This window comes from Haliotis rufescens, unplaced genomic scaffold (assembly GCF_023055435.1).
Source record: "Haliotis rufescens isolate VD_foot unplaced genomic scaffold, xgHalRufe1.0.p SCAF_5, whole genome shotgun sequence".
NCBI classification, from domain to species: Eukaryota; Metazoa; Mollusca; class Gastropoda; order Lepetellida; family Haliotidae; genus Haliotis; species Haliotis rufescens.
Window position 1 is genome coordinate 50091733 of NW_025964223.1, and position 12483 is coordinate 50104215.

Here is a 12483-nt window from a genome sequence, read left to right on the forward strand (position 1 = left end):
CTGAACACCTCTGTAACAGACACCTCACAAGGGCTCCTTGTCCTACTGAACACCTCAGTTACAGACACCTCAAGAGCTCCTTGTCCTACTGAAAACCTTGGTTACAGACATCTCACAAGGGCTCCTTGTATTACTGAACACCTCAGTTACAGACGCCTCACAAGAGCTCTTTGTCCAACTGAACACTGCGGTTACAGACATCTCACAAGAGCTCCTTGTCCTACTAAACACCTGTGTTACAGACATCCCACAAGACCTCATTCTGCTACTGAACACCTCTGCTACAGACATCTCACAAGGTTTCCTTGTCCTACTGAACACCTCGGTTACAGACATCTCACAAGGGCTCCTTGTCCTACTGAACACCTCAGTTACAGACATCTCACAAGGGCTCCTTGTCCTACTGAACACCTCTGTTACAGACATCTCACAAGGGCTCCTTGTGCTACTGAACACCTCAGTTACAGACATCTCACAAGGGCTCCTTGTCCTACTGAACACCTCGGTTACAGACATCTCACAAGGGCTCCTTGTGCTACTGAACTCCTCTGTTACAGACATCTCACAAGAGTCTCACAAAGCATATAATTAATGTTTTACAATCTTTAAACAATTCAAAATGAAAAATCAAAATTGTCCAAGTACTTAAATCTTAAAGAAACAGTTTATCTTATGTAGCTTTCAAGAAATCATCTGTAACAGAGTTTTCATCTCTTACAAACTATGTTTAAACTGAATTAATCACTGATGATAAAGTCAACCACAAGAATGAATCAGATTAAAGATTAGCAAATTCAAAAATAAACTCCTACCATAAGACTAGATAGCCATGGAAGTTGTTTGAGCTGCAGGCCAAATGTTAAATCTTTATTTCATAAGAAGATTCCAACATAGAGCCCCAAGGCATGATGGGTAGTTTCATGTCCAATGTTCAAAGACCACTAATTACCTGGCTTGGGGCGCTCACAACATGCTGTTCCAGCAAATCTCCTTGTCTCGCCTAAACCAATCCTTCAAAAACATTTCTAATTCTAAACCTCAGTTTAAATCCAAAAAGATCCAGGTATTTATTTTAAAGATCATTCAGAACATTTTGATAACATATGTCGAGCATTTTATCTCTTTGAATGCAAAGTGATGTTGACTGATTTCCCCCAACTTTATGACCAGAACTGATAAGGACATTATTTATCAAATCCAAATATACTTCAACACTAACAATGTTAGGGGAAGGTGGGGGCTTCATTTAACTTCAATGTGCAGCTAGTATAAAGATTTAATAATAATAATAATAATAATAATAATAATAATAATAAGCAACTCACCGCATGTAAGGTGAGGTGAAATGGTGTTTAACATCCAACCATGATTATTGCACTTATAAAGCGATGTGTATGCACGTGTGTGTGTGTGTGTGTGTGTGTGTGGCTGCTTGTACTTGTTTGGACTGATGCCTGTTTATAGTGCCGAGCCTCAGACAGGGTAACAACAAGTACCATCTTTTAACGTCTTTCGGTATGAAACGGCCGGGGATCAAACCCCGGACCTTCCACTCTCCGGGCGGACGCTCTACTTCTAGACCACGGAGGCGGTAATAATAATAATAATTATGTATATTGATAGCTGCATAGAATGCAGGATCAAAGGACACAACATTATTGCAGATACAACAGATTTCAACTCCCTTGCAAGTTTACACCCCAAGCTGCCTATCTGGCATAGTTCTGCATCCACATTTCCATACCTTTCTACTCATTTACTGCTGGCTGGACAGAGGGACAGGCTTCTGTGTCATAATATATTCCCTTGGATGGGTTTGAAAACATGGGATCGACTACAAAAACTAACGCATTTAGTCCACGAGTTCTTCTGACGATAACATAGAGTAAAACCCTTAGTAATGGCAAATTTCTTCAAGTCCTTGATACCTTTACTATTGGTCAGTTTGCCAAGGACTATAGGACTAGTGTCAATTTCTGTCGCTGGACATAATTAAACTACTGTCAAATCAGTGTTAAACCTTTCCCTGTCATGGGGGCTTTAGGTTTTCTACTGGGATACAGCGCTTCACATGATGCAGAAGCTTCTCATTATACTAACTGGAACCCTCTAAACATCCTTACAGAACAAGGAGGCTCAGGAATAACTGATCCTTGATTAACACTGCACTCTGCAATACTCTAGCTATATGAACGCAGCATCTATATAATATAGTCGGACAATCTAGTGATTGATATAATGAGCACTGTCCCACACAGGGTACAATGACACTCAATCAACCAAGTCACTGAGCCTGACCACCAGGTCCATTAAGTCACCTCTTAAGATAAGCATAGGTTATGGGGGACAAATTGTAACCTGGAATCTCCACGGTGTCAATCTGGGTACAAAAGCACACAATCAGTTACTGGGCACCTTTTCTGCCCCTGAATTACCATGGGGACATAATATAGGTTACAGGGAATTTTCTCTGCCCCGGAATACCAAGAACGCTGCACAGCACAGGTTCTGCTTAACATTGTAAGGGTTTAAGCTGGTACCATAGCAGTCACTAAGTTTCAAATAAGCATATTTCTATGTGACATGGTGTAAATAATACATATATTTGATATATCTTATTGCTATCTTTAGTTTAGTCAACTCAATGATCAATGAAACATCAGTATCAATCCTTGACAGAAACATGCCTCAAAAATGTGTAACAGTGTATTTCATTTGTCATTCACAAACATATAAACATGTGATAATACACAAACAATGACAGAAGCATGTTTGAGTTGATTGTCTTCCAGAACAACCTTCCCTGGTTGAAAGTTGGGGGGTTCTGGGTTAAAGCCAATTCATAACATGGACCTTGTCGACTGGTGTGTGGAAACCTGCCATCATTCTGAGAAGTAGAACTGAGCCAGTGTTCAACCTTGAGGGAAAGCTAGGCACAATTCCAGAAGAGGTACAAGTCCAGGCCCTGTCGTCATTACACTTAATAGCACAACACTGGATTAGAAGGGCTTGGTAGTCCAGACATTTCTGGTTACATTTTTTTCAGATTCTGGGCCACTGCATATATACACTTATCATATAATAAATCTACTTTATAGGTATGTGTTTGTTGCTTAATGATGTACTCAGCAATATATATTCAAGCTATGTAATGGTGGCATGTAAATAGTTTGTTTGTTTGTTGTTTAACGCTGCACTCAGCAATATTCCAGGTGTATGACAGCGATCTGTAAATAATCGATTCTTGACCAGAATCCAGCGAATCCAATGATTGATATTATGAGCATCAATCCACGCAAATGGGATACAATGACATGCATCAATCAAGTCAGGAAGCCTTACCACCCAATCCCGTTAGTTGCCTCTTCCGACAAGCATAGTCGCCTATTACTGCAAGCATGAGTTGCTGAAGACCTATTCTACCCTGGACCTGGTATAATCAAGTCTGAACCAGACAACCTAGTGATTGATATCATGAGCAACAAGCCACATCATCGAGGTACGCTGATGACATGAAATCCACAAAGTCACCAAGCCTGACCACCTGATCCATTAAGTTGTCCCTTACGATCAGCATAGTTTACTGGGGACCAATTCTAACCCAGAATCCCCATGGGGTACTTTGTAGGTCAACACTGTTATGGGTCACCAGGTGAGTGGGTGATATGTGTCTGTTTAATGCCACTTTGAATAGTATTTCAGTATGTCAGGTTACCGTAGGGAGAAAGGTCTTAGACGTAACCTGTGTGAAATACCCAAGCAAAGATATGGTACTGTCAGAACAGGGTGAATTTGGGATTCAAACCCACAATCATAGGATTGTGGCACCCTTGTGGTGCCTTGGAAAACTAGGACACATGTTCTTTCAAAGGCAAAATATATAATTAGGCAGAGTTGTGAAAACATAGAAATATATTTCATGGACAGGATCTTCAAAAGTGAGTATTTCAAGATCTTGCTCAGTTGGCCAAAACCAAAAAACATGAATTCCTGTTTCATACCAACCACACATCTTCCCGTGGCAAGAGTGTCCACTTGCCATTTTCATCAAAGTCATCAAAGTCTTGTTTCCACCCTTGCCACATCAAGCCCACTTTCCTGTGCTCAATATGATTGGACTATCGCACATACTGATAGTCCAATCAGAGAACGCTACACAAAATCAACATCCATAACTGGAACACCTTCGTATGAAAGTGATTTACCGCTGCCTGTCTTTGTTGACATGAATATGTCTTTTTCATCTTTTAAACCCCCCAACGATTGCCTGTTTTTGTGTCAGGGATAAAATGGCGAAAATGTTTTTATCTGATCAACTGCGACATCGCTTATAGTAGTCGCCATCTTTGTGAAGCTATACAAGATAAGAACAGCGATCTTATTGGATATCGCATTTTCATTACAAGGGGCACAACTCGTGATCTACACAAGGTTTGCCAGGGTCAAGCCAAGAAAAGTGGCCTTGGTGTGGCAAGGGTAGAAACTAGGCTTTGATATAGGCTAGTGGACACACTTGCCTCAGGAAGATGACCAACCACTATAGCCATCCCATATTACAGACAAATGTACACTACACAATGTAAGAATGTGTCTCACCTTCCAATAGAAGTGTTGGTGTGTGATTGGTAAATCCTGAGATGTATTGCAGCCCCGTGATTTCCGTCGCCGTTTCATTGAGAGACTGAATAAGATCAAGCACTTCACGGGGCTCAATCTCTATGCTAAATCCTGCAACAAAATAAAATAAGTTAGAATATGACATGACAATAACATTCACTGACAGGTCAAAGTATAGGCTCTCAATCACAACAGATTAACACAATGGGGAGGATTTTTCATATCCGTGACTTAAGCCTTGTTACATGAATCATGTGATTCTGGTCTTGCGATTGTGAATTTGAACCCATACCAGTGTGTTTAATCCTATCCTATACTATACTCTGGAGTAAAACATCCCCTGGGATAATACTTAGGTAGGATATAATCCTTGTTTACACATGCATGTTGCTATGTAAATGCAATAATCTTGAAAGTGACGATGAACCCCATTTCACCTCACCTAAACTCTACACTTCTAATTCATCTGCTGTGTAGCTGTTGTGTCTCCAAAACAGACCCTTGCAACCTTCTATCAATGTATCGCAGTACTGATAGCGTACATAACAAGTCCAGTGATGTTCTAATATTAATATCTCGGAGCACATCAAGGATGAGCAATGTGGGTCATAAAACAGTATCATCTGGCAGAGAGACAAAACCTCAAAACCAGTGCATCTGAGTCTGTACACAATTAAGGCAGGTGTAACGCCTACAGTAGTCAGAACATCGCCTGGATCTACTGCTTCATCAGGAACAAGAACACAGAAGAAGCAGTAGTGATTTGAATGAAGTTGCATAAAAGGTAAGCAGTATGATCCACACAATGCTGCTTGAGAATACAACAGCATGCTCACAATGCAATATCAAAACATGGAAAATAGTGTCCAATGTTAGAGTATAAAATATTTCACTATTGTACAACAGAAGAAAATACTTCACCAGTGTACAAAAGTGTAAAATACTTCAACATTGTACAACAGTGTCAAATACGTCACCAGTGTACAACAATGTAAAATACTTCACCACTGTACAACAATGTAAAATACTTCACCAGTGTACAACAATGTAAAATACTTCACCAGTGTACAACAATGTAAAATACTTCACCAGTGTACAACAATGTACATTACTTCACCACTGTACAACAATGTAAAATACTACACCATTGTACAACAATGTAAAATACTACACCATTGTACAACAGTGTAAAATATTTCACCATTGTACAACAATGTAAAATACTTCACCAATACTTCACCACTGTACAACAATGTAAAATACTTCACCACTGTACAACAATGCAAAATACTTCACTATTGTACAACAATGTAAAATACTTTACCATTGTTACCAGTGTACAACAATGTAAAATACTTCAACATTGTACAACAATGTAAAATACTACACCATTGTACAACAGTGTAAAATATTTCACCATTGTACAACAATGCAAAATACTTCACTATTGTACAACAATGTAAAATACTTTACCATTGTTCAACAGTGTAAAATACTACACCATTGTACAACAATGTAAAATACTTCACCACTGTACAACAATGCAAAATACTTCACTATTGTACAACAATGTAAAATACTTTACCATTGTTCAACAGTGTAAAATACTACACCAGTGACAACAGTGTAAAATACTTCACCATTGTACAACAATGTATAATACTTCAACAGTTTACAACTATGCACAGTGATACATCCGAGAACAACATAGTTTCATCCTCTTTAAACTGAATACCACAAATGTTTTCTACAGGACACAGGTAAGCAGATAAACTGCAAACCCACCATGAAGATATGCCCTCCGGGACATCCCTGACAATGACTACCATAAATACCCCCCTTTATCATAACTGTCAAAACTGCATTACTTCCTAAACATGTCAACTCTGAAGTATTGTTAAAAAAATTAAAAATCCTAAGATCCTTGACTAATGGCATACTCTCAGGGAAGAGAACCCAGGTAGCCATTCACAGATGGTTGCATCAAGAGGAAATAATGACATAATTAATAAATCAGTTTACATCATCAATCACATGTATACGAAACTACATATTTCCCACAATTTGTCAGGACATTTATTACAAAGTATGTGGAGAATGCGAGTGGAAACTGTCACGGCGTGCTAGTAGTCGGTAATGGATCACAGCAAATACAGGAACAATGCCTAATGTGCAAAGGTGCGTTAACAACAACACGCCTACACCTGTCATTCCTGAAGGTAAAGGCGGAGAATGTCATTAAAATACTTATGTATATCTACCTTGGCATTACCACTAAGCCCTTGATGAAAGAACGGCGGCTAGTCGTGATCTAATGCATCATTGTTTTTGGCATGCTTCCACGCATGTTGCATACGAAGTACACTTTAATGGCATGTCACCCATTGATTGCACACCAAGCAGCAATATAAATGACGCATGATTTGACAAATTTGTCAACATAGATGAAGTTGAGTGTCAGATTTCTCACTAAACACCTTACAGCTAGGAGACACATGTTGTACATTAAGTTTAAATATAGCCCTGATGTAATATCGTGTTGCAAGGAGAACACCCAGCGGTTTATTTCATTCCCACTTGAGATCACTCTTAAACACATTTAACAAAAAGGAGCTGAACTAAACTGATAAATAATCCATTACAATTGAGGATTTGGAACAATCATAGCCAAATGTCATTCAAACACTTGTCGTTAATGGGGAACAATTGAAGATACATGGTAATAATCATCAAATTGTATAATGAGGTGCACTTGTACCAACTTGTCCCAAGTAAACTAATCCTTGTCACAACCAAAACGAGAACTTGGTGGTATAAATGTAGGACCAAGAATTGATAGAGATTCTTCATTACCAGACAGTGTGAATATACTCAAGCTATCAACCATCTTCCCGAGGCAAGGGAGTTAACTGACTCTAAAAATCCAGTTTCCAACCTTGCCGAACTATGCTGGAATTTCTAGGCCCAATCATAGCGCGACCAGTGGCTATTATGAGTTACGTCCCTTCTATGTCCCTCCTATTGACCAATCAGATTCCACCTCTCATATCACTCAAACAAAATGGTGGCACCCAGTCAAGACGATCTGATCGATAATCAAAATCTATATTGTCATAAAACGGTTCCTCGCAAAGTGCATCAAATCACTTAAGCCCACCTTGATTAAAAACATGAAAAGATTTGGAACATATCTGTTGACGTCCAATTGGTGGTACATATGCTTTGCAAATCCTGCAATCGAACGAAATATGCACAGCAGTTTACGTACCGGATGTTGATTTCATTGCACGATTTTGATTGGACTATGCATAGATTGTCAGTCCAGCCAAAATATATCTCCATAATCCAAGCCTAGTTCGGCAAGGGTGGAAACTGCACTTTTATAGTCAGTTAACTTCCTTGCCTCAGGAGGATGGCCATCAACCAGTGGTGTATCTGATCCTGAGTTTATCATTCACAGACTACAATGATGTAGCTCTAAACCATTGTGATGATGTCACGCTATTGTTCCAAACAAGATATTGATAGTCAGACACATCCGAAACTACAAAAACAACCCTGAACTAACTGTATAGCATTAACATATGTGATCGTTGTCACAAGATGAATCAACAACAAGAATGACTAGACTCAAGGAAACCCTTCAGTCACTATTGGCAGATGTTCACAAAATACAGAGTCCATTATACACAGGGTCCATAATATAGAGAATTCAATGAAAGACTGTCTGTTTGCAATGAAAGATCTGTCATGTGTTATAATATGCCAAATTGGTAAACTTAGAAAGCACATTTCACTCTTTTGCACGAAATTATTTAACACCTGAAAAAAATTGTTAAAAGAAATAGATTTGATCAAGTCTTGTAAAAATATCAGATAAAATCTCATCCCCAAGAATATTCCATCTTTTTGGATGGATGAACTGACTTAAACCAACAACAGTGAACCCCTGTTAATCTGCAACCAAAGTTCCTGGACACTTGGAACATCTAAATGTTATACAGGGATTAAGATCCATGATATGGCAATTTCACTAAGACTGGCACTGTTCAGATTAACAAGGTTGCACTATGTTTGTAACTGAAGAGTACCTACAGAATTGTAAACCTGGACAGCATCAAACTTATTAAACTCTCTGAGAATAACTGTCAATGTGTTGATAAATATTGGGCATAACCAGTTTGTCTGAACCAATCACTCAATCAATTAGTGATGATTGATCATAGCTGGTAACTAAATATTTTTTCTCTTTCCCTGAAATGTCAAAGTAATCAATTTATCATTATTTAAACTCAAAAACATGCAAAGATGCAGGAGGCAAGCATGAATAGAAAACTTGTAATGGTTGATTTGAGATTATTTCCTAAAAAATGGTAAAAAACAAAATGGCTAAAATAAGCCTATTTTCAATTAACCATTGCAATATTATTTTTCAAAACTCTAGGCAGGCTAAACTTGAAATGAAAATTATTTTTTTTAAATTTGTCATTAATAACATGTCAATCACTATTTGTTACTATTGTGAGGATCTTGCAAATTATATTCAGAATGGGTGATTTAAAGACTAACAAAGTTCTTGGTTGAAGGTTTGGATTGTCAAAGTTCTGGAATAACAAGGTTTTGTTTTACAAGGGTTCAGAATAATAAGGTCCAAGAGAAAAAAGTGTATTCCATACCTGAGGTAAAATCTTACTCATTCTCCACTAATTAGTTCCAAATGCAGGACATGGATAACTTGTAGAATGTCATTAACAAACTGTCTATAAATGATAGGAAAGTCTATTAACACAACAACTTGAGTAGCTGCAGAGAACACGAATAAACCTGACTGACTTCTCTGTCAAGGCTGTCTCATCATCGTATCTCATACATAATTCCCTTGGTATTGTTGTGAACCATGTGAAATCATCAATTTAGTTCAAAGAAAAGATCAATATTTTCAAGAAATGAAAATCAAAACAATTAACTCTCAAGGTTACTATTCATATAACTTAATCTAATAATAAATCACTGTGAACTAAGAGGGTTAATAAGGAAATCAATTCATGCTGCATTAAACTTAATCAGGACTTGAAAGAGCTAAAGAAATCAATGCTGGTGATATTTCTGAAATTTGAACCTTGGTGAACAAATCTGCTTGTTTTGTGACAAAATTTGTATTTCTTGAATGTCAAATGCACCATTCAATGTTCCTATTGATGAAAAATAAATTAGTTAAAATCTCCAGCAGAATGCTGACCAGCTTTTTTAATCAACATAAACAACAAATCTTAAAAAAAACCAGAAAACAGAAACTTACTGTTCTGATGAAGGCAAAGAAAGAAATAAGTAAAATAACACAATGTATAAATACATAAACTAGAAAAATAGACTCATGACTTAAAGAAAATAATGTACCTTAACACAGACCTAAAGATAATAAACTAAACATAAAAAAATTAAATAAAATATTAATTTTCAGAGACAGCTAAAAACATGAATCAACTTATTCAGAAAACATCCTATAGATTCAAACACATTTGCTAAGACACCTTCATATTTCCCATACTTGAATTACAACAGCTCCAGATCAACTGCAAGCTGCCATAATCAATGATATCAATAGAGAAAACATGGGAAACTTATTTCATCAAATATCGCAAATGAATAATTTAATCAAGTAAAATGTCAAAATATTCCTAACCTATACAAAGTGCTGTGATACAAAACAACAGTGTCCGTAGGAGTTCAATCAGCTGTTTCCTCATCAGTCAACTGTGAGCACGAACGTTGCCGGTACACTCCAAATACACGTTAACTTCCTTCACACGTCCATAATCCTTGTACGTAGTCAGTAGTGCTCCTCCGTCCATGCTCCTCGGCGGTCCCGATCAGTCTGTCGTATGATTCACTCTACAACCTAAGGCTTTCTCTCAGCTGGCTGTGGTCGCTTGCTCTCTGCTGCAAGCTTCGTTGATGAGACACTCTCAATATAGCTCCCTACACTGTCTAGCGAAGCTCCATGCACTGTCTAGCAGAGGATGAACCTTGGCATAATGTAAACGATGCCTCTCGGATGGGAATTCCCCTCCACCTCCAGCCTCTCTCTCATCATTCTCTCCCAAAATAGATGTGATGCAAGTTATCGCAACATGAGGATTTGTCACTTCGGAGACTGTCATTTGTTAAGACAAGACAAGGGGGTAGGAATGGGGTTAGCGAACGCTGTCAACCTTCATATGATGAATAGCAGCCCAAGAAATCTTAAACTTCCTGGGTTACCCCAAGTTATTTTTACACCTTACGTAAATTGCGTACCAGATTTGTAAGTTCCCATATGAGGCCGTCATTTGTTTTTTCTTGGCTGTTTATTTTACAATATCAATCGGTCAAGGCTGGTGTGGATTACTGGAAACATTCCCCATACAGCTACTTAATATAACCCTGACGAAACATCAAGTTCTACAAATTCCGGTGGGAAATACATCACTGGGACGACACTAGCACTGTACTTGAGTTGGGCTGGATTCAGATGCTTAGACCATAGTGAAGGCAGGGCGGGAACTCATATTCCGTGAATGAGCAGCATTGACTGTGTTTCCTCATTCCTCTGTCCATGTGTCGAGATGTGAATGAGCCTCAGCGAGCCCCCACGCCATTGCTAACATCCTAATAAGAAACATATGTCCATCTAGAGATGCAGTTTATTTGTTTGCTTCCTTCCAAAAAACATAATATGCCTTTGAATTCTTCTAATTTATCAATAATGGAAATGATCAACTTGAAAAGAGATATTTGATATTACATATCCTCAAAAGAATAGAAAGAAAACCTGTAAAAATATAAATGTAATCCTCAGAGGATATTTATCCTCATGTACAATTCTTAACAAAATAAGCAATTAAATATATTTCAACAAAAAAGCTTTCATTTATGTACATTTGATCTTGGTATGTCAAGATATTCCAAAAACTCTCACAAGCATTTTTTTATTAACAGATATAGGTACAAAGGATATATTTGTGACAAAAAAATTCATTGTTATTTGTCACATCAAAAATGACCTATCACAATTTGAACAAAACATATTATTAAACGTGAAAAACTTGTGTTCAACACTTTAACAAAGTTTTTGCTTGAAACTGCTACTTGCAGCAAACAATTAATCAAACCATCCCCAGGGGCACAATCTGGCACACATCCTGTCAACATAAAGACTGCTAAATGAATAATAATTTGAAGCCTGATTTTTCTCCATCCATGTTAGTTGAACAGGGATACAAGGGACACGAGTGTACATATTACAATGCAGCATCAGTACCGAGCAATTCATGAAGAGGCTCTCATGAGAAATGTTCTCTTTAGAATATTAGTCCTGGGAAAACTAGCCACTGAAAGAGGATCTCAGGGGGCAGGGAATTCTTGAAAACATATTAAATTCCTTACTTGTTCTAAAAAGTGCCAAAGACAAGACATTATCAGATTTGAATACAAAAGTCCCATTCAAATACCAAATCATAGTGCTATTTATATATACATGTCATGTATTTTTTAAACCTTCAAAGAAGAAACATGTACCGGTAAGTCAAAAGCTGAAATGTCAAATATGTCCCTTGACTGAAAACAAATGAATTCTTGACATAAGTAAAAAAACACAAGAATGTGTTTTCATTATTTATAAACACACCTAGAGGTAAGTCCTGGTACTTGTCAATGACCAAGAACAAAAACAACAAAGTGACTGGCTAAATCACGCCCCAGTCACCAGAGCATGACATTCATTCAGCAGATGAATATGAATGAACTCCACGAGGGTAGACACACCTTGACATTGACTGATTGACAAAAGTTATCACCAGGGGGCAGTGTTCTGGTCATGTGACAGGG

The 12483-nt window shown here is 37.8% G+C and overlaps 1 protein-coding gene across 2 annotated transcripts in view; it reads right to left on the bottom strand.

The window, feature by feature from the left end:
* Window positions 1-12483, bottom strand: part of LOC124127008 (protein kinase C-binding protein NELL1-like) — a 126078-nt gene that overhangs the window by 55793 nt on the left and 57802 nt on the right. The window contains exons 1-2 of one of the 2 annotated variants that reach the window (XM_046490505.2): window positions 10301-10635; window positions 4597-4728 (exon numbers count right to left, since the gene is read on the bottom strand). In XM_046490505.2, the coding sequence (XP_046346461.1) occupies window positions 4597-4728; window positions 10301-10364 (196 nt within the window). In that variant the 5' untranslated portion in view covers window positions 10365-10635. Of the gene's footprint in view, window positions 1-4596; window positions 4729-10300; window positions 10636-12483 lie in introns of those variants that run through there. The other variant, XM_046490504.2, reaches the window with a different exon arrangement.